This window comes from Zootermopsis nevadensis, unplaced genomic scaffold, assembly GCF_977971745.1.
Source record: "Zootermopsis nevadensis isolate Lab colony 2312 unplaced genomic scaffold, Znev_1.0 Znev_ptg000031l, whole genome shotgun sequence".
In the NCBI taxonomy this organism is placed as follows: domain Eukaryota; kingdom Metazoa; phylum Arthropoda; class Insecta; order Blattodea; family Termopsidae; genus Zootermopsis; species Zootermopsis nevadensis.
Genome location: NW_028259163.1, coordinates 1487714 through 1515029, shown reverse-complemented (window position 1 = coordinate 1515029; position 27316 = coordinate 1487714). Strand labels below are relative to the sequence as shown.

The window sequence follows — 27316 nt, the reverse complement described above, 5'->3', positions numbered from 1 at the left end:
CTTCAGTCGTTTAATTTTGTTGTGGTATGAATCCGGAATGTGGTAAACAGACATGCTCATGTAGGAAGCAATTTCGTATATCTGAAAGACTTAGTTACAGTGGTTAGAGCGTTACTGTAAATTAACTTTGTCTACAAGTTAGTAACTATTAACAGCCAATTCCTTCAGCGTACAAGATGAGGTTTTATTTGTACTCAGTAAGTCTACATGCCCTTCCGTATCGCGTCACGACAAACCTACAACGGTGGCTTAGTCGGCAACATCTGCACTAAATTTGTTTATTCCTTATCTTAAAAAACCTTTTTCTGGTAAGAATTCACAAAGCATTCTTTCATAATGAAGTCTGATGTCTTAATGTTACGTTTTGGTTGTTTATAATCCTATAACAAAATTCAAATTGGTTTATGGGTTGGCGTGTTAGATTCGTAATTTCATGTCTGCAACGTTCTGGAAGAAAGTGCTTCATCCCTGAACACGGAGGCAGACATATATTTATTGATCACTATCTACATGCCTGCCCAATCTTCACCTCTTCGACTACCTGTCACGTGATCTGTGTAAGACAACAGGATCTTTGTTACGCGACGCCCAAAATTATGCACGTGGACTTCAAAAATTTTATGGGCATTTCTAAAGTAAAGTTTTTCCCCTCGGCATATATAACGTTTCAGATCCCTAAAATAATAAATAACAAATACCAAAGTTACTATAAAACATTCTTCAGCGTTTTGGAAGGTAAGTGGGTTGAATCTTCTTTACTGAGTACTGACATTTTCTGTATTTATCCTTGTCCGAATTTAGTCATAAGTCTGTTTCTATTCGTAGTTCTTATTTCAAAGAATTTAATGATTCATAGACGCACGTGAATTCAACGAACACTGATATCTTTTTTACAACAGTTACAAATTGTTTATCAATTTCTAGATCATTTGACCGATGCCCCATTTTAAGATTTTCGTCTCAGACCCCGAGTTCAGTGACATTTTTTATCGGTGTTTACTTCTAGACCAATTCTCCCCCCGGAACAAAAGACAGTGCTCACCTGCGGGCACGAGGCAATGTTCACTGAGGCGTGTGGGGTTCAGCTCCACCTTCCGGTGTCTCACCAGGGTGAAGGAAGACGGGGGTTGAGTAGTCCTCGTATGAGGCAGAACCCCATTCCCGGCCGCCATCTCCAGGGCGTCGAGAGACTTCGCCTTCTTATCACTACCTTCAACATTTTCTTCCTCGTCCAACGCGTCAAGGCTGTGAGACTGAGACCTCTTCTGCACTGACGTCAATAACTCCGTCCCACCAAAATCTTCACCGTCAGTCAACTGTTCCGTGCTGTCCAACAGGGTTAACGTTACGTCATCCAAATCGGTGGTCGACAAAGGCGAAGATCCACCCCTTCTGTCCTTGTCACTGCCCACCATTCCACCGGCGTCACTGTTGAGGGACGTGTAGACGCTGTCATCAGTACCGTTGACGACGGAAGGCGTCTGGAAATACCCCGTTGAATTCGGGGCGAGTCTAATGACGGCTTGCTCTGTACCGCACGGGTCAGAATAATTGCTGCTACTGGTAAGACTGCTGTTATTCTGTGCGTCAGCGAAACCTTGAGGGGTCAGTGGGTCTGTAAACACGGATTCTGAGCTCGAGTCTCTGCTGGGTGGCGTCAGGACCGTCGTGCTGTTACTCGCCGGCGTCCTGATGGCCAGTTTCTTCACGTGACGCCAGGAATCCGTCACTACGTACGTGGTGGTGTCTCCGCTGCGGAGAGTCGACTGTTCCGACCACGGAGCCCCGTTATTTGAGGCATGACCGCGCACTGCCGGAACGTTGCCCTGCGGAGGAACTACTTTGTATTGTACCTGACTTCCTCCCCCACTCTTTGACGGAGGCTCTGGTGCTGGTGATTTGTGTTTCAGGAGGTCCTTAGCCGGAGATTTCTTACCACTTTTGTCCTTCTTACCTTTCCCAGGACTCTTACCCGAACCTCCTTTCCCTTTACCTTCTGAACCTTGTAAATTACCCATGTTTTCAGAGTTCCAACCCGACGCAACTGCGGGTAGCGAATGAGGATAAACGCGTTTGAAAGAGAACTGAAGCAAACTTGTGATTGGTCCTAACACAAATGACCTGAAATTGTATGGGGCCGGTTTAACCTCGTGATTCTCCGTTCCTTGAACTGTCCTGACGTCTTTGTTTGTTTTACCGTCCGAAACATCGATGTCACATCCAGAATGATAAACATCTTGATTAGATAGACTTGAGGCAATATTTGCGTTTGACACACGACACTTAGAGAAGGCAGATTCGATGCTGGAATTGTCAGAACACACTACGTCTAAGACATTCTCGTTACTACTACTACTACTACTACTACATTTACGATCAAAAACGTCGCTCGCGTTTTCAGTTTCGCCAGTGGCGTTACGTGATCTTTTCACCTGCCACAGATCAAATGGTTCATGCAATCGCCAAGATTTACCACCGCCATCTTCAATATCGAATGTTTCGTTCACTTGTTCCTGGCACTGGGCGTTGCCTTGACAACCAGAGGCGTTTTCCTCAGGCTCTCCCGTCCACTCACCTTCACTTTCAGAGTCAATGTCGTTATAGTAACCTACAAATTTGTCTTCGACTGTTCTTACTTTCTTCTTGTGGCGACCTTCGATGTAACACGGAGACTCCGTCACGGAAATTACACTGCGACGTTTATTAACGACGTCAGCGCAGACGCTGGAGTCCGTGACGCCTGGCGCTGTCTCCATCTAGACGGCGACGCCTGCAAACAGAAGGTACGAACACTGACATACAGATCAATACAGCATTTCGCAGGTGAATGTTTACTAACATTTGAAAGTAGCTAAATTATGAAAAGGCGTCCCTTTTAAATGACTCATCCAGGTGTTAAACGTCGTTTCGTACGTCATGGAGACACGGGCTCGTCACCGCCAAGACAAGGAAAAATATAAATAAACAAATAAATAAATCACTACCTTCTAGAAAACATCGTATTCTTATTTATGTAAATATTTGAAGCTTAAGAATACGGAAATGTAGTCTTAACTTCAGTTTATGTAATAAGAAACAGAATTTAATATAATTTCGTTTGTGAATGTAAAAGGAAAAAGAAATCATGAATTATCAGACTTTTCCACGTAGTCTCAGAAGTTTCGAGTCTTTGGTGGCGATCAGAGTTTACAACACACGAACAAACAAACAAACAAAGAGACAGATAAAAATTCCACCTTCTTGTGACGGTATTATTTAAAAATCTCGTCTAAATATTATTTAAGAATTCAGTCCGTACCGCGAAGAAAACATTACACTTCACCATTACAAAGATCAACTAGTTAACGCTGTTTAAGGAAATAATCGCTGTTTATAATGAGACACGCACTGCGTACATAATATATAAACATTTAGCCCGTACCGCGAAGAAAACACCACCCTTCACCATTACAAAGATCAACTGGTTAACGTTGTTTAAGGAAATAATCGCTGTTTACAGTGAGAATCATTCGAAAACCATAAATACTCTGCGGGTAAAATACTTATTGTTGCAGGGAAATGGTACATAAAGTTACCACTGGGCTTCATATGGTTAATCGTAAAGATATGAAATACGCACTGCGTATTACGCAAATAAGCACACAAGACTTTGAGCCTTGATAATGAATTTCAACTGTAAAACCGAAGCTCTTACCAGTGCATAGTTCTCTGTATGTCCTCACAAAACAGTCGTCCAAAGTGGAAAGCGATGTTGACCCAAGACAGTGGTAATGTAATTAACAGCTGTTTCATAGTGACGTCACGCATGAGTCATGAAAATTAAATGTAGCGTAATGTAGCAATAAGAAACTCGTCTGTGTATGAGAATGTCAGTGCGTCTTTCTATAAATGTCTGTCAACTTATAACAGCGTTCATGAGAACCATCCACAATTCTTTCGTAAGGGAGGATTACAGTCTTGAGGCCATTTAAAGGAGGATATTTTGACTTAAGAGGGATGAACCGATAGGAGAAATGTGAGAACCTTTTCATATTAATATTGGGGAGGGTTGCATCAGAGACATGCAGTGAAACGTGAAATTTGGATGCATGCACACGAAAGCCCTGACGCTGCTGAGTTAGTGTTTTAAGCTCTTCCAAAACATTCAGTCCGTACGTGAAAGAAAACATATTTCCATGACAACCACGAACTGATTAATTCTGTCTAGGAAAATAATCGCCATATATTGATAATAATACGTAAGACATCACTCAGTGGGAAAAATTAAAAATTACTGATTGCTGAAGTAAGTGGTACGTATAGTTACCATTCGATTAACATTGAAGTCATGAAAGTAGCACGCTTAGATAAAGCGTCTACTCGTAAGACATTTAAGTTATCTTTTTTCTCGAGCTGATGGGAAATGTTAATGTGGTATACATAAAAGATCTCTCTTAAAGGTCACTCAGAAAAACGCTGAACTCCTGAGCAATTGATATTTAGGCTTATATTCACGGATTACTAAGCCAAAAAATATTAAGTGAATTCCAGAAATTTAGAAATCGGGCCATTTCTTGGCCAGTTAAGCAACTATAAGCATTTAATAAGTAGATTTTGCGCTGTGACGAGGGTAATGAAGCCGCCTTACCTCTAGCCGTTCCTGGTACCTGCGACACTCAGACGGGACTGTTTGTCGCTTGAAATCGGGTGTTAAGTTATGCAAACAACTTGCAAGAACTGTTAGTTATTATCACCTCGCGGTCTAATTACGTGCAAACTCCTAATAGGCCGCAAATTACGTAAGATGTAACACTGCCTCCTCGCCTCTTCACACCTGAGATCTTTCTGTTCTCTGACGTTCAACTATTTTCTCGTTATTTTTTATTATTTGTAGTGTTCTGTCTGACGACAGGTCCATATGAACAGGATCCTTCCATCCTTTTCTCTTCTCGGACTGGGACCTGTTCATATACGTTCTTGGCAGATGATCCAGAAGTGGTTTGCCATTGCCTTCTTCTGTGTGTGAATGGAGTAATTGTTGGGATGCCACGGAGGAAAACTCCGTGTTGCCTAGACCACGGCCTTGCCCAACACAAGTTATAAATTTGAGCACCACCGGGAATTGAACCCGGGACCCCAGGCTTACAAGGCTAGTGTTCTGACCGCTAGACCATCTTTGAAAAAAGGGGACGAATTTAAAAATATTCAAATAGTAAACCCTAACTGACGCATCTGTGACGAAGCAGAGAAGATATTTTTGATGTTTAATATTAAAATTAAGAGCTGCTACGGAACATTTCTATCACGAGCGCTCTGGCTAAATGAATTCCACCTGTGGCGAATCAACACAAGAGTTAAACTTCTAAGCGAATAAACATGAAAATACGAAGCGGGAAAAATAACTTCCACGTACAATAACATGGAAAATATGTCTTGTGGGATGTCGTGTCACGTGGTCTGGTAGATATTTACTACTGCCCTGATGATGGAGGCAGTAAGCACCTCCGAAATGTTCAACGAACGTCTACGTGGTGCGACATCCCTGAAGACAGCCAACGTTCAAACTCGCTGCTATGGGAACATGAAAGTCTTACCTTCTGAACGTTTTTGTTACGAAAATTATTAAATAACTGCGTGACGAAAGATTTTCAACTGAATTTGTAACACTTTTTAGAAAAATACAAAAACATGGCATTAGCGCAAATTATTTTGACGCCATCAGTAAGCAAAACTGCGCTACATAACCTCAAAATCGTGAAAAAAGGGACAATGTATGATCTTCTTAAATAAAATACATTTATATTACACGTAAATCTTTATTGGACAGTCACTCCTTCCTTTTGTACAAAATAAATGGTTTCAGTTTCAAATATATTTACATAAGAGTTTTTTTTTAAGTAGGAGACAGTCACAGAAAAAAGTTAGTTTATTTTCGTTCACTTTACAAGAAAATACATCAACAAATTTAAGTATCGAGACCTTCAATATTTCAATTAATGCTAATTTACACACTAAAACTTTATTCAATATACATTTTACGACGTCTTTGTTACACAGCAAAAAAAAAAAAAGATGTCTCTTTTAATGTACATTCATTACATTGAGATCACGTAATAACCTTTTTCCCCTCAAAATAAAAGTTTATGTTAATCTGAAACCAAACTACGAAGGAAAATTATATTGGACGGTGGGCAATATTCTTTGATCCCATTTTATTTATTTATTTATTTATATATATATCAAAAGTGCACAACTTCCAGCAAATACACAAAACTATAAATTACATTCGCCTTTAAGAGGAATCCAGTGAACATTTCGTAAAAAAATCTTGTCGGAGAATTTAATAGAATTTCAAAAGCGCTGTCGTACTAACACGAAGTAATTTGAGGTTAGGTTCGGGGATCTGCAAGATATCGGAACAAAAACGTCTTTGGGTCAAAACATTTCGCGCGTCATTAAATTACACGTAAATCTAAACTTTTGTTATAACAGCAACGACATCGGAGCACATTCTATTAAAAAAAAATATAAATTGACTAATCCTTAAAATTACAAAATAATTATGACGCCGAGTTTAAATAATGACGACATCGCAAACATCGCGAAATCGGCATCAGTTTCAAGTCGCGCAATAACTCAAGACGTAAGAAGCGAATTATAATATTTAAACTGACGTCAGGATTGCTAAAAAATAATTAATCTTTATTCCTTTTTTTTTTTTTTTTTTATTTGATGTTTTCTAAATGATCCTCGGATATTAAACGTCGACTTGAAGACAGAATTTACGTTATTGAAGCCACCGAACGTGGCGTTCAGGAGATTCAAGGCGTTCGGTAAAATGTTACGTGGATTCCTCCCCTACTTCCGTTCTCCGGCGCGCGTCCAACGACGCACTTGAGCATTTTCATCGGTTAACACGAATCATAACCCTTTCAAAAGACGTACGACTCAAAACAGCAAGAAATTTGCGCCGTTTCGTCCCTACATTTGAGGGCCGAATTCATTTTCAAGTGATGGCACATTTATACGAAATGTTCTGTTCAAAAAACAAGAAATTATTCATATTTCACTTGATATAAAATAACAAACAGTAACCATTTCCCAGTTCTACGTCAACAACGATTAATCAGTCATCACTCCTGAGGTCCTCGGCTCATATCCCGACCTGGAGTTTTAATTTCTTCCTAATTAATATTTCATAAGTATCTTTTCCTTTGGCACTACATAACCTTTACGCTTGATAAACCATCATTAAATACACTGACTCGGAGAATCACGATTAAATTTTCGTCATCAACGGAGACGTAAATTTTCATGGCCACTGGACCCGACGGGTGTCGAAGCAATTTCTCCTGCGCGTAAACTCGTCACGGCACGAAACTGGCCGATCTCCTCCATCTACCGCCACTCTTCATTTGTTCTTAAAGGACGACGTCGACCAATCGGATCAGTCTACGAGGTTCTGCTCGCAAAAAATTTACGAAATATATTCAAAAATACATTAAGGGGGGGTCCAGAACTTAAATGAAAGGAGACAAACAAAGATTTTGCTGTCCAAAAATATCGTGCATTCGGACTTTCTTAACCCTGGCACTAGATGGAGTCGCGTTGTCAGTTTCACGCTGCGCTGTTCGAGAGAGACGCTGATAAAGAGACGGAGTTCCTAAACCTCAGTCGACATCCCACAAAAATTTAAGATTTTTTTTTTAAAGATAATTCACCAAAATTTGTAACGCCGAGATATTCAGTTGAAATCCTTTTCTAAAATTTTCTGTGATGGTACGGAAGACCAGAAACATAAGAAATGTGGACACAAAACATAAACATTCAGTCAAAAATTTTTTTTTATGTAAATTCCGCCAGTAATATCAGAGTTCGCCGAGTGGCTGGGGGATCCCCCAGGCAACGACATTGAAGAAGGTACCGTGGTGATTCCCCACCCAGTCATGTGAGTCTTTAGTAAAGTATCAATTATTGCTGCCAGATTTAAACCAAACTATGACGCGCCGACAAAATTTTAGAAAAAAACTTCCCAATATCAGCGCCACAAAAATCTGTTCGGCGCGTGGACAGAGAGAACCAAAATTTCTGCGACTCTCGGTTTTGAACGGAACCAAAGCACGAGACAGACATCGAGTGCGTGCGACATCCTGGTAATTTCTGTCCGATCCTGGGACCTGAAAACCAAACATTCCGCCTTCGCGCTTTATTTTAAGGGAACTTTTAAGCACTGATAGAGCTTTCGCTCACTTTATCTACTTTGCCGCACAGCGGATCCTGTCTTCAAAATACAGGCCTTTCGGAGTGACTTTTCATCTCCGAGTCATCATACTCCGTACTTTCCACACTTGGAAATAAGTTTCTCGTCCCTTCTAGACATTTCAGCCGCGTAATTCGTGTCCTCCTTCGCAGGTCTCTTCCGGCAAGTACATCGCTCAACTCACATGAACGCACGATAAAAATGTCACAGATGACAATGAGAGAGATGATAAAATGATGTCACATGATTTTATTCAGGCAGTGTTATTTGTAATGTAAGAAGCTGAAGATGCGTGATCCCATCTTACAGCGAAGTAGCACACATCATAAAAGTTCCACGACGAGAAACGACACATCGAAAACATTAACACCGATGCTCCGTAGGTCTTAAGAATAAAAGAAATCTTGATAGCTTAAAACTAATCTCATCTTCTTTGCCTCCTTCACTTTCCTTGTACTTCTTTGATTCCGTCGAGCGCGATCCCACATTTGGAACGAGGTTGAAAAGATGAGCGACGGGCGACGATGTCAAATTGTCGCGCTGGGATTACTGTTCTTCCAGCATCCGGTCTCAAATCCTGCCACTTTCAAATTATTACGGTTAACCAACATGGCAACCATCCGACAGGTCTCGCTTGGAATTTCTGTGGCCCAAGAAATGGACACGACCGCAGAAGATTCACACAATAATCTCGCGGATGACACGTCGGGTGCGAGAGTTGGGTGTGGAGTATCCGCTCTCGAGGCTCTCGTCAAATGAGAGCGAGATGTGAGGGGGTTTGCTGTCGTCACAGTCGAGCTGATCCATGTAGGGGTCTGGCAAGCCGCTCACGTCGTGATAGGGGGAATCTGCGGAAAGAAAGCAAGATGTGAATCGGGCGACGGAAGCGACACAGACACTCACGTGTTATATATCAAGGAGTCACCACAGAAAAACCACAAAACCATGCAGGAAGCAAACCATAAACCACCAGAGAAATTTTTAACAAGTGCAGTCAAAGGTAGAAACAGGAAAAGCCGAACAGCAAATGATGAACTGAAATGGACGTGGAAGGAAGTGACTGCCGTCTAACTTATGGTTCTACCCCCTCGTTCGCTTGGAGCGACCAAGTAAAACCTTGAAAAGGCTTGAATAACTGGCCTTTGTGGTCAATTCGACATGAGCCTGGGTGGACCCCGAGAGCCGGTCTCGATGCGGCTAGAAGAAAAATCCTCTTCCACTGTCGGGGATCGAACCCCGGTCATTCAGTTCGCAGTCAGACATTAGACTGACTGACGTAAACCCAGGTCTTTAAACAGTGAACGTATCAGTTCAACATTTATAGATTCTTTCTAACATACGGTGCCTTTAGTAAAAGAAAGAAAGGAAGAAAGAAAGAAAGAAAAGAAAGAAAAGAAAGAAATTGCAGTATCTACGTGGATGGAATATTTAAAAATATTATTGAAATCATAAAAAGAAAAATACGCAGCTGATCTAACAGGACAGTTCAAGTGCTTACCTCCGTGCCTACGTTAGCTTCGACCGGACAGACAAAAACGTCCGACAGGTCTTCGAGGTTAGAACGATTCTTGGTTGCAGGCCCACTTCGCATTCATAAGTTAAATTGTTAACGGAAGGAAAGAGCCCCCTTCTTCTTTCGGTAGCGAGCAGAGACAGACCGAGTTCGTGTTATCGTCACGAGAAAAAAAAACCCCTCACGTCTTCAAAAATGCTTCGAGCGAATTCATTTTTGAAGACGTCATTTGCTACATGAACAGAAACAGAGATTATGAGCAAACAGTTCAGGCAAGAGGATGCAGAGACGATGTCACGTCAAATTAAACAAATCATCAGCTAAAGAGGACAGAAAAATTAAGGACCTTACTCCATACAGACTAAGTTCTATTAATAAGTATTAAGCGTTAGTAAACAAAGCATTCAAAAGCCGACCACCACCTGAGCTCGCGTTACGTCAGTTTTCGCAGCTAATAAGTCATAGGACTTCACGAAAAATTGTCATTTGAAGAGTAATTTCACCTTTCAGGGTTAAGGCATGTCAACCGTCGCCAACATTCGACCTGAAGGTGGAAACCGCAACGCTTGCAAACCGTCGGACAACCGCCACTAACCTCAGAAGGCAAAATTACTCACTGAACTTCAACTGCAAAAATTTGAGGATAAGATAAGCAAATAAATTTCGATTTAATCCGTCACGGGACTGGATCGGCCGAAATCAAAGAGGCGTCACGGCACGAAGAGTGGACGTCGACAAAGAATCGATCGACCGACACAAATTAAGCGTTTTCCATGGAAAAGAAGATTTTGGTATAAATTTGAGCAAATAAAATACTGTCTCCTCTCGGTCCCTTCGGAGGAGAGTCGTCGAGGTCGGCTGACTGAGAGGGACCGGCGATATCACAGCTCGTACATGCACGTTCATGATTTCTCTACTTCCCACCCCTGGCTTGTTACGAAACTGGGTCACTATGGTCTATCAGCGTGTGTTTTGGGCGGTAAACAAAAATCTACAATCTAGCGAGTCCTTGGATACGCGGGGGGGAAGTTGACAGAGAAACTGACGTTCCGCAGCGAGAAGAGAACTGTTATAGCTAATATTGAAATTAAGAATAATAATTCATCGCAAATACTGTCGATGATTAAATCCGCTTGTGATCAGCGCTACCCCTGAAATTTACAAAAAAAGAACTGCTAAGATACCAACTATGAATGTGAGAAAAATGGTCTCGGAAGTTTCACGAACAGAGAAATTGTCGTATGACGTAAACTGGTCTTCCCAAATATACAGCGTACGCAGAGAAGCGTCTTTGCGGTTGCACGATTAATAGAGTACAGACATTTTTTTTTATCTAAGACTACATTGCTTGAAAGCGTAAGAAAAGTTTCGGTCTAGAAAACCTTAAAATATATTCATCGTTTTCAAAAATTTCCTTTCTTCTATTCTCAAGTAAAGAAATACATTAAACTCTAATTTACACTTTAAATATATTAAATCGACAACACGATAAGAAATCTTTCACTTGTTTCACCCGAGACCTTTTGGGTTAGTATACCATGCAGATGCGTACGCGGTCACCAACATTCTACACTGAAGATTTCCTGCGGAACGTCGGCTGACCACGTACAATGACATTTCCAAGAAGATCAGATCCAAACATTCCACCGTGTGTCAGATCCATCCCGACTTCCGACTTACCGATATGCTGATCCATCCTCTTCTTCGGTTTGTGGACTGCCGCGTACGGATCGGGGCCGTAGTCTTGGCGCTGCTGCATGACGTTACTGCCGGGCGCGTGGTGCTGGTAGTCCATATCTCCGGGCGCAGACGTCATGTGCGGATACGGGGCGTAATCATCCACCGCCCCGTAGCCCCCGTGAGTCAGAGGGTCGTACCCGTATTGCCCTCCGCCCACCCCAGATCGATGGTGGCGGTCGGGGGTCCCGCCAGTACCAGGAACGGAGTTTCCGCCGCCAGAATTGCTGCCTGCTGCTGCCAGTTTCATCTGCCAGAGGGAATCTTGTGAATTGACGGAGCCGCCGTTATTGGAGTTCGAATAGCTGTTGTCCATGTAACCCATATTGACCCCTGTAAAAAGAAAAGAGACACATAAGTGACTGACACTCTCACGCAGCAGCGGAATGTGAAGGTTTGTGACAACCTCAAATCCCTTCTGCCTTGCGGGACGATTCCCGAAAAGAAATTATGTACCGCAGAGGATGCTGCAAGGAACTGAGCTGATCGACATAAAAATTACGCGTCAACCCAAATAATCTGACGACATACAAAAACATGGAAAGAATCCGTCTCTTAATCACTTACATTCTCCGCCATTTATGTTATGTCCCTGTGGAGGGTTGCCGTGGTAACCATATCCGTTCTGAGAAGCGTACACCGGGCTCTTCGCCGGCTCGTCCAGCGCGAGGTCCAGCGAATGTTCGAGAGCTTTGTTCTCCAGCCCAGAACTGGGGTAGTATGGCGGCGGAGGTTGCTGCGTGACCAAGCTTGGACGGACTCTGCGGATTAAAATTAAAATTAAAATCAGCCACGCTTTACTAGTGTTTCCTTGTTCTTTAATACCAACTGTAACATTAACTTTCCCTCAAAATCGAGTAGTATTTCATGATTTATAAACATTACAAATAAAAAGTGCAAATTCCAAAATGGTGTTCTTCGACATAACGAGCGCATCAAAACATCTCTAAATGTCACTTATTTCAGCGTGGGCTGCGCCCTGTCATCAGGTACATTTCCCGGGCCGTGATCTCTCTCTCGACATCTTAATTTTTTCTCCTCCGTCGACAAACACGGACACTTACGTCGATTCCATCTCGTAATCTTTGCCGCTTCCTTTCTTGTGCTGGTTCCGCTTGCAGCGGCAAAACATGAAGAGGAGTCCGGCAAACAGCACGAACACCACGCAAGACACGATGATGGCAATCAGCACGGGCGTGTTGAGGGCCGCTGCCTCCTTGAAGTAAGGAGCACCTACTGGAAGGAGAAAGACATTCATTTTTACGTCACGGAAGTTGGTATTTACATCCGAAAGACTTCCTCAATAACATCTGTTTACAGTTCTCTGAAATATGAAAATTATGTACGAGTCCATGAAAGGTTTGTTAACGTTAACACAAATTTGTTACAAAAATTACAAACGCCAAGAACGAGATCGAAATCAAGATGACAACAGATTAGGAGAGACGTTGCTCGGAGAGAAGACGCAACCGAGACGAAGGATCTGAGGGAAGAGAGAGACAGTTACGGAGACGGTCCACAAAAAAAAGTGGAGAAGTCTTACAAAGAACGTGAAGTAAGAGAAGAGGAGACAATTACGGTGTTGGAACTCCGACAAAGAAGCAGCGGACGAGCCTGCACTTACTGTTCGCATCCGTGTAGTCGCTGCAGTGATCATGTTCCGCGCGAAGACACAGTTTCACTCTGACTCGGGGGTTGGCCTGATGGGTCGCCATCACGGGCCTTTCTTCCGCCCCATCATCCCCCAGGGATCGGCCCACAGACGTCTGCTGCCCCTCGTGCCATACCAGCGACATGATAGTAGCTTCCTTCCTCGTGGCGGACGGTCCTCCCGGAATAGGAATTGTCTCCACCTGTCTCCAAGCGCTGGGGCCATCGCCGCCGTCCACGGAAGCCTCCACGAGGGCTACCAGCTGAAGGCAGGTCGCACCAACATTCACCGACAACGTGTGAGTCACAGGATCGAAGGTCACGTGCTGTGGCTCGGGGATCCGGTCCACTTTTGTGACGGCAGCGACTTCGTCGGAGTAATTGCTGTGGCCCTTCGTGTTGATCGCTTTTACCTGCAGGAGAGACACCGCACGTTATAACGCTCGGTACCAAAGGTCACAGACCTAAAAAATTCCCTCTTACAGGAAAAATTACCTATTAAATTCTTACACTAATTTGTGTGACTTTATTAACTGCAAAGCGAAATAATTTCCCCGATGGAAATCCACAATCCGCCGTGAACTTCCTCTGACGAGATGATCCTACAGCCGCAATGCTGTAACTCGCTTAGTCTCAAATGTTACGATGACAAATGTTGAACTGAGTCGTGGCCTATTTTAAGGAATGATCCTGATATTTTTCTTTAGAGACTGAGCAAAACCACGAAGCATGTTCCTCAGGAGAGCTTGTAACCTGGTTGGGATTTGACGGCACGGCCAGAAAATACTCACCTTGAAGACGTACGTGTGATGTTGCTCGAGAGACGTCACGTTACACGGATTATTCCTCTGGCAGTCGAACTCTTGCCACCCCTCGCCATTGCTCCTCCTGGGGACGACGCCCACCGCTCCGTAACACTCGGAAGCCATGAGTTCGTCGCCGACAGACGCCAGGACGCGGCGATAAGACACGAAGAACTTCGTGTTCTGATGTCCCCCGTCGAATCCCGGCTCCCAGACGAGGGTCACGTAATTGTGGCCGACTTCCGTGGCCTTGATGGACGACGGGCGTTCAGGGGATCCCTTGGGTTGAAGGTTGATGCCCGTTCGGATGGTGCCCAGACTGTTGGCCACTCGGCAAGTGTACTGGCCGTAGTCTTCCTCGCGGACATTTGATATTTTGAGGACGGTCGTGTATATATCGCCACTTTCGGTTGTCATGTTCAGTTCGTAATGGCCTTCGCTGCTTGTCAGGAGTGGCGCCGTGTTTGTGCCGTAGTTCCACTGAAATTCTGGTCGAGGGTACGCCTGCACTCGGCATACGACCTCAGCGGTCTCCCTCAAGTCACAGGCCACTTTGTTGTACTGATGGAGAATAATTGGCTCGTCTGAGAAGAAAATAAAAAAAATATGATACAGAATCACATTTGTTAATTATTATTTTGTCGAATAATTAATAAGTATCTGACTAACAACACTGGGTCGTCCTAGTCTTTGAAGCGTGAATTTATTCGTAGTGAGTGACCAGACCACTGACTGCACAATTTCTACTCAATCCTCATTTGACTGTCAGAGCCATCTAGCAGCGAATCAGGAGAGACTTGGGTGAGAAATGGCCGCTGAATTTTACAAGTGACACGTATTAAAAACAAAATTTAGTTCGGAAATAGAAAGGTTTGTCTCGGGTACACAGACGTAAATACCCTATAAAGTGGCGAATAGATGGGATAACACAAAACAACAACAAAAACAAAAGGAACAAAAACAACAAAAACAAAAGGAACAAAAACAACAAAAACAAAATGAACAAAAACAAAAAAAAACAAAAGGAACAAAAACAACAAAAGGAAAAAAACAAAACAACAAAAACAAAATGAACAAAAACAACAAAAAACAAAAGGAACAAAAACAACAAAAAACAAAAGGAACAAAAACAACAAAAAAACAAAAGGAACAAAAACAACAAAAACAAAAGGAACAAAAACAACAAAAACAAAAGGAACAAAAACAACAAAAACAAAAGGAACAAAAACAACAAAAACAAAAGGAACAAAAACAACAAAAGGGAAAAAACAAAACAACAAAAACAAAATGAACAAAAACAACAAAAAAACAAAAGGAACAAAAACAACAAAAAACAAAAGGAACAAAAACAACAAAACATCAACAAACACAACAAAAACTCACGTTCTATCCGAAGATGCATGCTGGACTCTGCCTTCTTGACTTCGTTCTCAAAGGCGCAGGAGTAGAGTCCGCGATCGGCGGGCAAGAGCTGGTTGCCTTCGGGTCGAGAGTGCCCCAAGAAGCGAAGTGTACTCTGAACGGTAAAGACCGAATTGCGACTTTCAGACTCGTCGGTAGAAACGTCGAACAGTTTGGGGTCGCTGATAATCTCTCGCCCGTCCTTCAGCCATCTGATGGACGGTTTCGGCTTGCCCTGAGCTCCGCACGTGGCGCTGAACTCCGAGTCGCCTACCCTGTAACGAGATCTTCGCGTCAGTCCCCCTCTTTTAAACGAGGCGAAATTCTGAGGTGTTACGCGTAAATTCTTTTTTTGAAGCGAGACGATTACCTTCGCGTGACGTGAGGCTGCAGCTTTGTCAAGAACCTCGGTGGCTGATGGACGACCACGGCGACAGACGCCGGATCGCCGTGTCCCATCTCGTTCGTGGCCTGACACTGGTATTTGCCTTCGCTCCCGAGATGCGCCGAAGGAATCGTGTATTTCTGTCCCGTCGCCAGGACAGTCGCTGGAGCCGACCCTGACAAGTGCTCGCCGTCCCTCCACCACCGATACTGGGGCGCCGGCCATCCGGGAGGGTTCGCCGAACACGTCAGCGTAATCCCAGTTCCTTCCGCGGCCACCGGCTTTCCGGGAGAGATCTGGGCACGGCCGGGTTTGTGTCGGACGAGAATAGTAATCGAAGAATTTCCTATCTTCTCTATCCGCCTCCTCGGTTGGGACGACGGATTCAGGATGTTGATTGCGCGACAGGTGTACGAACCAGCTGTTTCTGCTGAGACCCGTTCAATCCTGAGGATGCTTCCGGTCTGCCGAAACCCTGGATGCCCGTCTCTGAGCCATTCGACCGTGATCGGGGAAGGGTTTGCCGAGACGTTACATCGGACGACAAGCGTCTCGCCGTCCTCGGCTTCCTTATGATTCGCAGAACCGGCGCCGGCTTCGATGGTCACCATCGGGGGGTAGAGGACGTCGAGGGTAATCTCGGCCTCTCCCGACTGTCCGAGGCCGTTGTCGGCCGTGCAGGTGTACTTGCCAGCGTCGTCGAGAGTCACACGATGAATCGTGTGAGTGAATGCGGTGGCAATGAATCGGGTGTTCCTCACCCAGCGAACTTTGTTGACCTTGGGTTTGGCGTCGACTGTGCACTGCAGGTTCGCGGTGGCATCGCGTTCCACCCGCAGCGGGTTCTCGGGACCCACTTCCACGCGGGGAAAGTCTGGGGGCAGAGAGGAAAACACATCGTAAGGCACGCTCCAACAGGACATAACCTCACAACGAAAGATTTAAAAATATAAAGTCCCACAATTATAAACAGATATGAAGCAACAGAGATTAGTACAACAACAAAAAATACTGGGACCCTCGTGATTAATTCTTCTCGCCTAGTATTATTAATAATTATATCTATAAAGATCTAGAAATAAATAACTCCGCGACAATTTCCTTAAACAGCGTTAAATAGTTGATCTTTGTAATGGTGAAGTGTGTTGTTTACTTCGCGGTACGGGCTGGATTCTTAAATATTATACACGCAGCACGTGTCTCATTATAAACAGCGATTATTTTCTTAAACAGCGTTAACGATTTGATCTTTGTAATGGTGAAGAGTTGTGTTTTCTTCGCGGTACGGACTATCTGTTTAAATATTATGTACGTAGCGCGTGTCTCATTATAAACAGCGATTATTTTCTTAAACAGCGTTAACGATTTGATCTTTGTAATGGTGAAGAGTTGTGTTTTCTTCGCGGTACGGACTATCTGTTTAAATATTATGTACGTAGCGCGTGTCTCATTATAAACAGCGATTATTTTCTTAAACAGCGTTAACCAATCGATCTTTGTAAAGGTGAGGCGTTGTGTTTACTTCGCGGTACGGACTGATTTCTTATTAAGACGAGTCACTATTTTCGTAAAATAAATGCTAGATCCATATGAAAATATTCGTAATACTTTAAAATAGCTTTTATATAAGACCATAAATACGAGATATTCTAATTTGTTTCCCTCTTTCATTGTTTCGACTAATTTTTTTTTCTGACTGCATTTGATTACCCTTGTTTCTACGGAACATATACAGTGAATGTTTACTGCTCGTCACAAATAACGATCAAACAATAAAACTGATTACCCGTCTTTTAACGGGCATTCCCCTCTCCCGGCAGCCAACGAAAGCTGAAGGGGATAATTACAGTGTGGAAAGCAAGCAGTTCGTTAAATACATAAACGCAACTTTTAAATTCTGACTGTTAGCTCGTCTATAATTTAACACTGTTTCTCACTGACAAAGACAATCAAAACAAAAATGTCTGTTGTCAAAATTTAGACAGGCTCCTACAATGTCTTTTATATTGTAAAGAAGTTTTAAGGACGCAGACTGAAATTGATATACGTGTTTATTTCAGCTTCAGGATTCCGCATCGCCGTGTTACAATGGATATTTTATCAGGCAGAGGATTGTAACTTCCGTTTGTAACTAATATTAATGAACAATTTTACTGTTTACTAGTAAAAACACTTAAATCAACCTACCTCACGTAATACACAAGCTACACGTTAACACACCTTGCGTAGAACTGCGCAAAGGGGTAGACGCAATAGATACGAGACTCGTGAGATGCTGCCGCAAGTGAGTGATTTTTGAACTAAAATATAACATACTGCCCCGCGTAACAAGTAGCCTCCTTCACTCCTACGTCAGACGACCAGGACGATAGAAGAAATATACATTATTTAAGATTTATCAATTGTTTATTACCTGTATATAAACGCCGTTGAGAAAACAGTGAATTCTTTATGAGATCTAACTTAATCATAAGCGAACTGGAACGACGGGCGGACGTGAAATATGTCGAATCAGGTTCCCGATTTTCCTGGACTCAGACGGTCGACGTGTTGTAAACAAAGCAGCGCCACGCGGGAGGAACGGCAGTGGGACGAGTTGACGCGACACATGTTCAGTGAAATGACGTGGCGAGGCCTCCAGAAATACGCGAAAAATATTTTTCGGTTCCTCTAAAGTACTACTCAAACATCGATGACTATTTTTATAACTCATGAAATTTTGTTATGGAATAAAAAGGCGATGACGTGAAAAAGTTACGATAAAGCCCGAGGAGAAAAAAAAATATGGCTGCATCTAAAATGACCTTTGGAGTCACCTAGAAACCACGCCCATCCAACTGGTTCTGTGGTGACACTACTGAAAGCAACCACTGACGCCTAGTTATTGACAAGACCAGTTTGCGTGTTTGTTTCTTTATTTAACGACGCTATATTCATCAGAAATTAAAAACAGACCATTTTATTATAGTTTTAAGGCACATTCATTAAAAAATATTTTGTTAAATAAAAGTTAATTTACTATTAACTGTAGATAATAAGACAAAAACAAAGTATGACTGGAATAAAGTACGGATTCCACACGTCATCATCACAACAATTGAAGATTTGTTTCTGTTCGTGAATTGTATGAAGTTTTGTAAATGTTTGCTTCAACAATCAAGACTCCCAATATTTTTCGTACGAGTTCATGGCAAAACATGTGAACACCCAATACGATTTACCTTAAATACGTGAATAACAATGATCAGTCGATTCGCCTTCAGCATGGAACTCATCTCGGTCTTTAAAAACATCAACTTAAACAGTCTTAGACAAGCTTGATAATACGTAAAATATTACACCTGACTTGGTGCTGCCATCACGCAAAATCCTCAAACTAAAACCGGACTGCCAACTGACACAAGATGAAATCGATAGATGACAAGAACATGAATAATCGAAAATCGTTTATCGATTTAAAGGCCTTCGGGGAAATTATTGTTTTTTTTTAAATGTGACATAACTGGTCGATTGAACTGCCCTCTTCCGACACATATATAAATCATCGTTCCTTTGTAGGAATTGGACACGCGTCAGTTCCAAACATTTACGAAAATATTTACACAAGGTAAAAACAGACGCTGACTTAATTCATTTCGACTGTAAGACATACTTAAGTAAATAGTCTACATTCTACGTTGATAATTTCCGATGCTTTGACACTGATTTCGCTGCTACCGCTTAATAATCTTAGTCAGGGGTGTACAACTTTTCAAAAGCGCTGGCCACAGTAAATAATACGAAAATTACTGCAGCCCAGTTACAAGTGTTGGTACAAATTTATAATTTAATCTGTTCCATCTAACTAACTTTCTCAAGAATAATTTTCAGTTTACCAAACATTTCACATGTCCTTGCTGCCTCCATCATCAGTGCGGACCAAACTCGCGAACCACGTGCGGTCCGCTGAACACAGGTATCCGACCAATCACTAATGGTGTGGATCCATGACCTCTCAGTGCCTTCGGAGTTCATCGAAATCCATTATACATATTCGCGCGCCATTTATCGCTCAGAATTAGTAAAACGACGTTCGGAACAGTCATCCGATAAAATACGACGCGGATTTCAGTGGCGAATAACGTCAAAGTAGAATAAATTCAAGTTAAATTATTTAGAAATCTCTTGGCAGAGATCCCGACACCGCCTGGTGGTCAGCATTACTACTAAATTTCAATGTTCCACCCTTCTCGGTATGAATTTCCCATCGTGGGAAATTATTTATGGCTACCAAAGTTGGCTGAGCAGCTGACCTCATCAAGGACAGACGGTATTTCTAAAACTATTCATTCCTTTTAATATCTGGTCGCCTTCTTTAGAATTTCTAAACTAAATGTCCCATCGCTCAGCCGTCTACAATTACGTATTTTTACCGCGGGACTGCAATTGGAAAACTTTCAAATTAATATGAACTGTTTTGACTTTATCCATCGTCTAAATCATGAATCAAATCACAATTTTTCGGAAGCCGCGTCCACACACAGAGAACGACATACACCAGTAACAAAGTTCACTCACAATTCACGCTGAGCGTCACTTTGGCGTCCAGCTTGCTTCCTTCGGGCATGGCGCGGTTCCACACGACGCACCGGTATTCTGCGCCGTCGTCACCTCGGACGGGCGTCAGCGTCAACACCGCCGTCGTGACGGAATCCCGGGAGTCACCGGATCGAGTCTCTGCCTCCAGCGGGTACGTGCTGCCCTCTTTGTACCACCTGCAGAACAGAGGAAAAGCCGAAGCTCGTCTAAATATTATTTTAAGAATTCGGCCCGTACCGCGAAGAAAACACCACCCTTCACCATTACACGGATCAACTGGTTAACGCTGTTTAAGGAAATAACCGCTGTTTATAATGAGACACGCATTGCGTACATAATATTTAAAAAGAGAGTCCGTACCGCGAAGAAAACACAACTCTTCACCATTACAAAGATCAAATCGTTAACGCTGTTTAAGGAAATAATCGCTGTTTATAATGAGACACGCGCTACGTACATAATATTTAAACAGAGAGTCCGTACCGCGAAGAAAACACAGCTCTCCACCATTACAAAGATGAAATCGTTAACGCTGTTTAAGGAAATAATCGCTGTTTATAACGAGACACGCGCTACGTACATAATATTTAAACAGAGAGCTCGTACCGCGAAGAAAACACCACACTTCACCATTACAAAGATCAACTGGTTAACGCTGTTTAAGGTAATAATCTTTGTTTAGCGTGAGAATCGTACAAAACACTAACACGAAATGCAGTTATTTTTAAAGGTTAAGTCAGCCGAATTGTGTACAGAAACAATGATAAATAGTCACAACAGATTTCTTTTATCGCAGTTCTATTTCATTCCTGTATTTGCTGTGATAAACGTCGAATGTATTTACGATGGATTCTTGGTATCGTCTCCATTGTACTGAAAACTTCGTTCGATCCTGAAGCCATGTTTATTTGTCAGCGTGCGTTTACGCGCAATCAAAATCTTCGTCTGAGTTTCGCCAACAAGAGATAAAGTTTACGGAACTTGTTGGAAAGTTTTAAGGAAACGGGAAATGCGTTTGATAAACACCGCGATAAAATATTTTGACAAGAACCAGTTTCTGATCCATCTTCCGCGACATTATCTTGACGATCAGCGTTGCCAACAGCATACCTAAAAATATCCCTCACGACTATTTGATCAAGTTTGACAGAGCAGTTTATGATGCATTGCTTTAAATAGAAACTTCCATAATTTCAACTCCACATCTATCGTAACTAATTCGACTCCAACAAAATCAACCTACAAGACCTAAAATGTGTGGGAAGGGAGTTAAAGAATGTTCTAATTTTCCCACTGTACACTGAGTGGGAAAAGAACAGAGTTCTGAGAAAAATACATAAAGATTACTTCATAATACGGACTTAGCAGGCATACACATGTTGTGTTGCTAATGGCACATTTAGGTAATGTAAGTTTATGGTCCAACAAGCTAGTGTAAGCTGGCTCGTGCGTACATGGTCAGAGGATAAAATCACAATTGCCTCAGAATTTTGTTTTCCGTTTTCATTAGTTCGGGTCTACATCTCTTAGCGTTCCTCTTTTTAGCTATTATTATTATTATTATTATTAAAATAATGGGGGGGGGAACTTATACTTAAGCACAGATTCAGACTACGCCAGATTTACCGAATGCAGCCTGAAAGTTTCAGTGCGTCGCCAAATTTGTAGGCGTATTTCGTACGTAATTTCAAGTTACATAACTTAACAAACAGAAGGCATGTCTGCGTGAAGCATAGTGACACGTGAAAGCGTTGAAAGACCTAACTTTTACATGAATTTGTGAAATAGTTGACGCCTAACGGATATATCCGTGTGTAGCAGTTACAGTGTCTTTGGGGGTCCTTACTTTATAACAGGATCGGGGCTTCCTCCGGTGCTCGAACATGTGAGTTCCACGGTCTTCCCTTCCGTGAGCGTGGGGTTGACTCCCGGTGAAATGTGTGGAGGACTTGGAGGTGTGAGCACTGTCAGGGCGAAGGCCTGGAAATGTATGTTACGACCACTACCAGAGGCCTTGACGCGACACTCGAATTTCCCGTTGTCCCTGTCATAGCTGGCGTTCGTGATCCTGAGGTCGTACCGGCCCTGGTCTGGCCTGAAGTCCACTTTGTAGTTGGGATCCAGCGGCGTCTGGTGGATGGCGACACTGTCTTTGTTCTGTTTGTTGGTTCGCGACCAATAGAACGTCGTGTTCTCTTGTCCACCGCTCACCAAGTGAGGCGCGAACCTACACTCCAAGGACACGTCTTCGCCTTCACGTGTGTCCTTAACCTCTTCCGTCATCACAGATCCAGCTGTAACAAACAAGGCACAGATCCCCATTAGTAACACAAAACATTTGCAATGCACATCTCTTACTTCTGGAAATATGAACGAATTCTCAACAGACTGACACTGGACAGTCCATTCTTAGAAGCCTGTAATCAGACGATATTACGTGCTGAAACATGCAGACACGCTTAACTTGAATAATTTAAAACATTCTTCGGGTTAAGTCTGCAAATCGCTTCTAGTCCGTTGCAAAAGTAGAGCAGTCAGGTTACGAAATTAATGATACGCGGGAGAATTAATTTTAAAACTTTTAATTAATTACGAACTTGTCAGGAAGTTCGAACCACTCCATCGGCTACTATACGCAATGGAACACCATCTCTCGACGGATGCTGGAACTCAGTTCGAAACATTTCTCGTCATCAACACTGATTGTTACCCCAGCGATGATGTCACTAATGATTTGTGTGCAGCGGATGTAAACACGAGTGTGATTAATGGAAAACCTATTTTGCAATGAGCTGACGATTATAAAAATACAGTTTCGAGCATATAGTTTCAAAATGGACGTAATATATTTTTTTTTAAAAAAAAAATTCGCCTTGCGAATCTCGTACGCGCTGATAAATATTCCGTAAATATTTAATACGCCTAAAAATTGCATACATCAAAAACAGGACTGCCATTTGAGAACAGAAACAAATGCTTGCAAGATATTTCTTTCAGACGTGATGGGTTGTTTGTTATACCGTAAAAGAGCAGATTTATGATGGCGAAGACCATGAAAAGATCTTAACTACTTCCGATTAATAGGATATCAGCTAATAAATCCTTTCTGCTTGAGTAATCACTGTGAAACAACCACTCGGTGCAGCCAAAAAGTTGAGGAAACACGTGCCGAGATTTTATACTGCAGGTTAGATGATGTTTAATCTTTGAGTAAAGTATCACTGGCACCCACACAGGACGTTCCCAACAGACGGGAGAAGAAATTAAAGATATTCTGCTTTTACCCGATTCCTCGAGTTTTAAAAAAGCGATAAATTTATTCCTTGAGAAACTTTTAGACAAGATTATGTATCCAGTAGCAAGGAAATTATTCAGTCGATTTACCATTTGAAGTAAAAGCTGGTCTAAATATTACGTATTTAAGAATCCAGCACGTACCGCAAAGTAAACACCATAATTCACCATTACAAAAATCAGCTGACTAAACGCTGTTTAAGGAAATAATCGCTGTTTATAATGAGACACGCGCTGCGTACATAATATTTAAACATTCAGTCCGTACCGCGAAGAAAACACAACTCTTCACCATTACAAAGATCAACTGGTTAACGCTGTTTAAGAAAATAATCGCTGTTTACAGTGAGAAACATATGCGAGAGTATGTCCAAACTTGCTTTCTTTTATCTGGAATCAAATTCTACGCCCGTGTCTTTGATAATTAACGTAAAATTTTTAGGATATAAATGAGAACACAAATAAATTAAATCTTTATACTAAGATATTCTTACATATACAAAAATGTTAATTCAGAAGGATTTTATACCACCAGCAAAAAAAGGGTTTGGAAACTGTGTTGTAGTCTCTGCCACAAGCATCACAACGTTCAGCCCTGGTCTGTGGTACATTAACGAAAACAATTGTCCAGCCTGTGTGATGAGTACGCACAAAGACCGAACAGGAATTAGTCCCAATGGAACGTTACCCAAACTCTTTTCTACGAATTTGCTACCGAAGCCCGTCCATTGCAATTCTCTGTCCAGCTTTACGTAAACCAACATCAGAAGGGCGTAATCCACTGTCCAATTTGGACCTCGTGCATTTCCCATCGCAAAATCGAGACTCCGGAACCGGTACAGAATCGAATTTCATTTTTACGAGATACAAATCTACTTTCGCTCGCGTGGTGGTGGGGGGGGGGGGGGGTGCATTGGACTGACATATTATTTTGTGTCGTGCTCCGATATCTAGTACGGCAAACCGTATTTGAGAAGAATCGATAAAGCCGGAACTTCATTTAAAGTCGGGGGGGGCGGGGGGTTTAGACTGTGGGCTTTCTTGATAGCGCAGCCGTGAAACAAATCACGTCGGACTCTTTTACCTGGACGAGGGTAGCCAACTTCGTTCAAAAATTCCGCGTATACCACAATGCCATTTTACGGAAATAAGTTCGGTAATATTTGAAATAAAACGCAGGAAAAGATGAATTTGTGGATATTTAAATAAAAAGACGAGAGGATATAATAGAAGATATGCGATATCGAATGGAAATAAAAGTAATAAGTAATGAGCGTGCCTGAGGAAAACAGTATTGAAGACGGGCTTCAAATGAACGTGTGATAAAACAGGAGGAAGCTTGCTATCACATTCGTAACGAGGGAACGTGGGGGGAATCCTCTTGTTACTCAATCTGCAGAGAAGAAGATGAAAATGTATGTGACTCATCTGCACCAGTGAGATAAGGCTACAAGACGTGTTATGGTCAATTTCATCAGCGTTTAGCTCGTGTTGCGACAAAAATTTCTAAGGCGATCCCACGCTGACATATTTGTTTCAAATACTTCAATAGTTACAAAATTAAGTTGCATATTCGAGTGTCATAATTTCCCTGATCATGCTAAAAAAATTTATCAGACACGTTCTGGTAGCGTCAAAATGTCATAACATTCATACCAAATTTAATGAAAAACGGTCAAGTGGTTTAAAACAGTAAACACAGGTGTACTTTTGACGACGGAAGGAAATTACGCTACAAAAATGAACTCGAGAGGTGACCTCTAGTGATATAATGCCCAAACCAAGTTTCATGTAAAACCCATCAACAGGAATAAACATTTGTAGAGACAAAATACCACAAGTCCGTTACCTTAGAACGTAAATACATTAAAAATTATAGTAGCAGCGGAGCGAAACGAGAATGGGCCCTTAGCAACAAAAACAAAAATTTTAAAAAAAAAAATTAGCGGATTTTTCAGTACCAAAAGTTGGCAGCATTCCCTAGCTGTAAGAGTCATCTACCGACGTGTGCATTCAGATTTCTTTTTGTTCCGTGGATGACGTCACCGGTTGTTAAAACGCTCGAGCGACTGCGATGTCAAGAGACGGGGAGCTTCTTGAACTGCGTTCAAGATGAACAAGAAGTCCTCTTTCGATGTGGAGGAGGTACAACGTCGCGCTGGTACTGCGGCAACTTATGTTGCATCGCAGATGTGCGGGTCTGCGTTCATATTGTTTTCAGGGGTAACAACAAATCATTAACCAGAGACGCGTAGCATTTGTCGACCTGTCCTGGATTATAAGAAACTTCAAACGAAAGAAGTCTGTTCGCCTTCATAATTTTTTGTAAAAATAAAATTCACTTTAATAAATAATATCAGTCGCTTATTGTGGCAATCCACAAATCCATATTTCTGTTTACAGCCACGACACCAGAAAATAATCAATTAATTAATTAAATATTTGCTAATAAATTTTTCACAAAGCCACTAACAGTAACCTAGCAACCAAACCACAGGCGATGGAAAGCAGAGAGAGGGGGGGGGGGGGACACGGATAAAACTGCACGAAGGGATTTTTACATACGGGAATACGAAAAAATTGGAATGAGATCTTTAAAAAAATACGTTTCAAGCGAGTGACTTCACTTGGTCACCGTCAGATCCGGTCCAACGAGCATCGATACGGGGGAAAAAAAACAAGGACTCTGATGAGGACCTCGTCCTGATGATGTCCTGCCGCCCACGAGCGGTGTTTCTAGACACACAAAAAAAATATTCGGCTGTGTCCAGAAGGGACTCCCAGCCCGCGGTTCCACAGTTTGCACTCCTGTCATGGTGACATCGATTACGACAAACTGACAGCCTACTTCACAGTGAGCCGAGGGCGTTCTCAACCTCTACAGACTTGGAACTGTCTCACAAGATTGCATATACATCAGTTACCGTTGTAAAAATAAAAGTTACGCGCAAATATTATACGGTTGCCGTAGTGTTCGATATTTTTTTAAAAAAAGTACAATGATCCTTGAAGTCCAGTGGTAACTATATGTACCACCCGCTGTAACAAGAACTCTGCATTTTGTATTTGTTGGTTTCGTGTAATTCTCACTGTAAACAGCGATTATCTCCTTAAACAGAGTTAACCAACTGATCTTCGTAATGGTTAAGTGTGGTGTTTTCTTTTCGGTACGGTCTCAATTCTTAAATATTATTTAGATCAGATGTAACCATTCAAATTCAAAATTAACGCAAAGACCCGAATCAACTCCCCCCCCTTCCCTATTTCTTACCCCATCCTGCCTCCTAAATCCCTTGTCCTCACTAAACTTATTCATACCAGAAGGACGAGCGGGCGCTGCCTGGGAACCTTCGTAGCCCACAACCAACTTTATACCCCCCCCCCCATTTATAACAGTAGTGCCTATCGCTACTCCCCCCCCCCCACTTTCTCTCTTCTCTCTCTCTATTTCTGTAACCATTCTACCTGCACACTCAGATGTGACTAGAGTAAAATAGAAAAATCTTCAGCTCCTAACAGAGTCCTCGTAGCATAAAATATGGCCAAAAGCCATTAATATTTAGAAGTTCTTAATTAACGACAGCGTTTTATCACTAAAAATGGGAATGTGATTAGTGAATAGGCAAGGATGTGGAAGGAGGCAGTGTGGCGTATTTGAAGGCACTATCTGGTCATTTGGCTGGAGAGAATAAAGAGAATAGACCTGGGGTGCATGT

At 42.3% G+C, this 27316-nt stretch overlaps 1 protein-coding gene across 10 annotated transcripts in view; it reads right to left on the bottom strand.

Annotated features, from left to right (window-relative positions):
- Positions 1-27316, bottom strand: part of ed (hemicentin protein echinoid) — a 289516-nt gene that overhangs the window by 18415 nt on the left and 243785 nt on the right. For 4 of the 10 annotated variants that reach the window (XM_087359442.1, XM_087359443.1, XM_087359441.1 and 1 more), the window contains 10 exons: positions 22153-22600; positions 20286-20482; positions 15714-16602; positions 15326-15618; positions 13931-14526; positions 13114-13552; positions 12554-12725; positions 12057-12250; positions 11433-11822; positions 5776-9087 (listed from right to left, as the gene is read on the bottom strand). In XM_087359442.1, coding sequence (XP_087215568.1) covers positions 8918-9087; positions 11433-11822; positions 12057-12250; positions 12554-12725; positions 13114-13552; positions 13931-14526; positions 15326-15618; positions 15714-16602; positions 20286-20482; positions 22153-22600 — 3788 coding nt within the window. In that variant the 3' untranslated portion in view covers positions 5776-8917. Of the gene's footprint in view, positions 1-1042; positions 2771-3694; positions 3774-4627; positions 4643-5775; positions 9088-11432; positions 11823-12056; positions 12251-12553; positions 12726-13113; positions 13553-13930; positions 14527-15325; positions 15619-15713; positions 16603-20285; positions 20483-22152; positions 22601-27316 lie in introns of those variants that run through there. The other 6 variants (XM_087359437.1, XM_087359439.1, XM_087359440.1 and 3 more) reach the window with 3 other exon arrangements.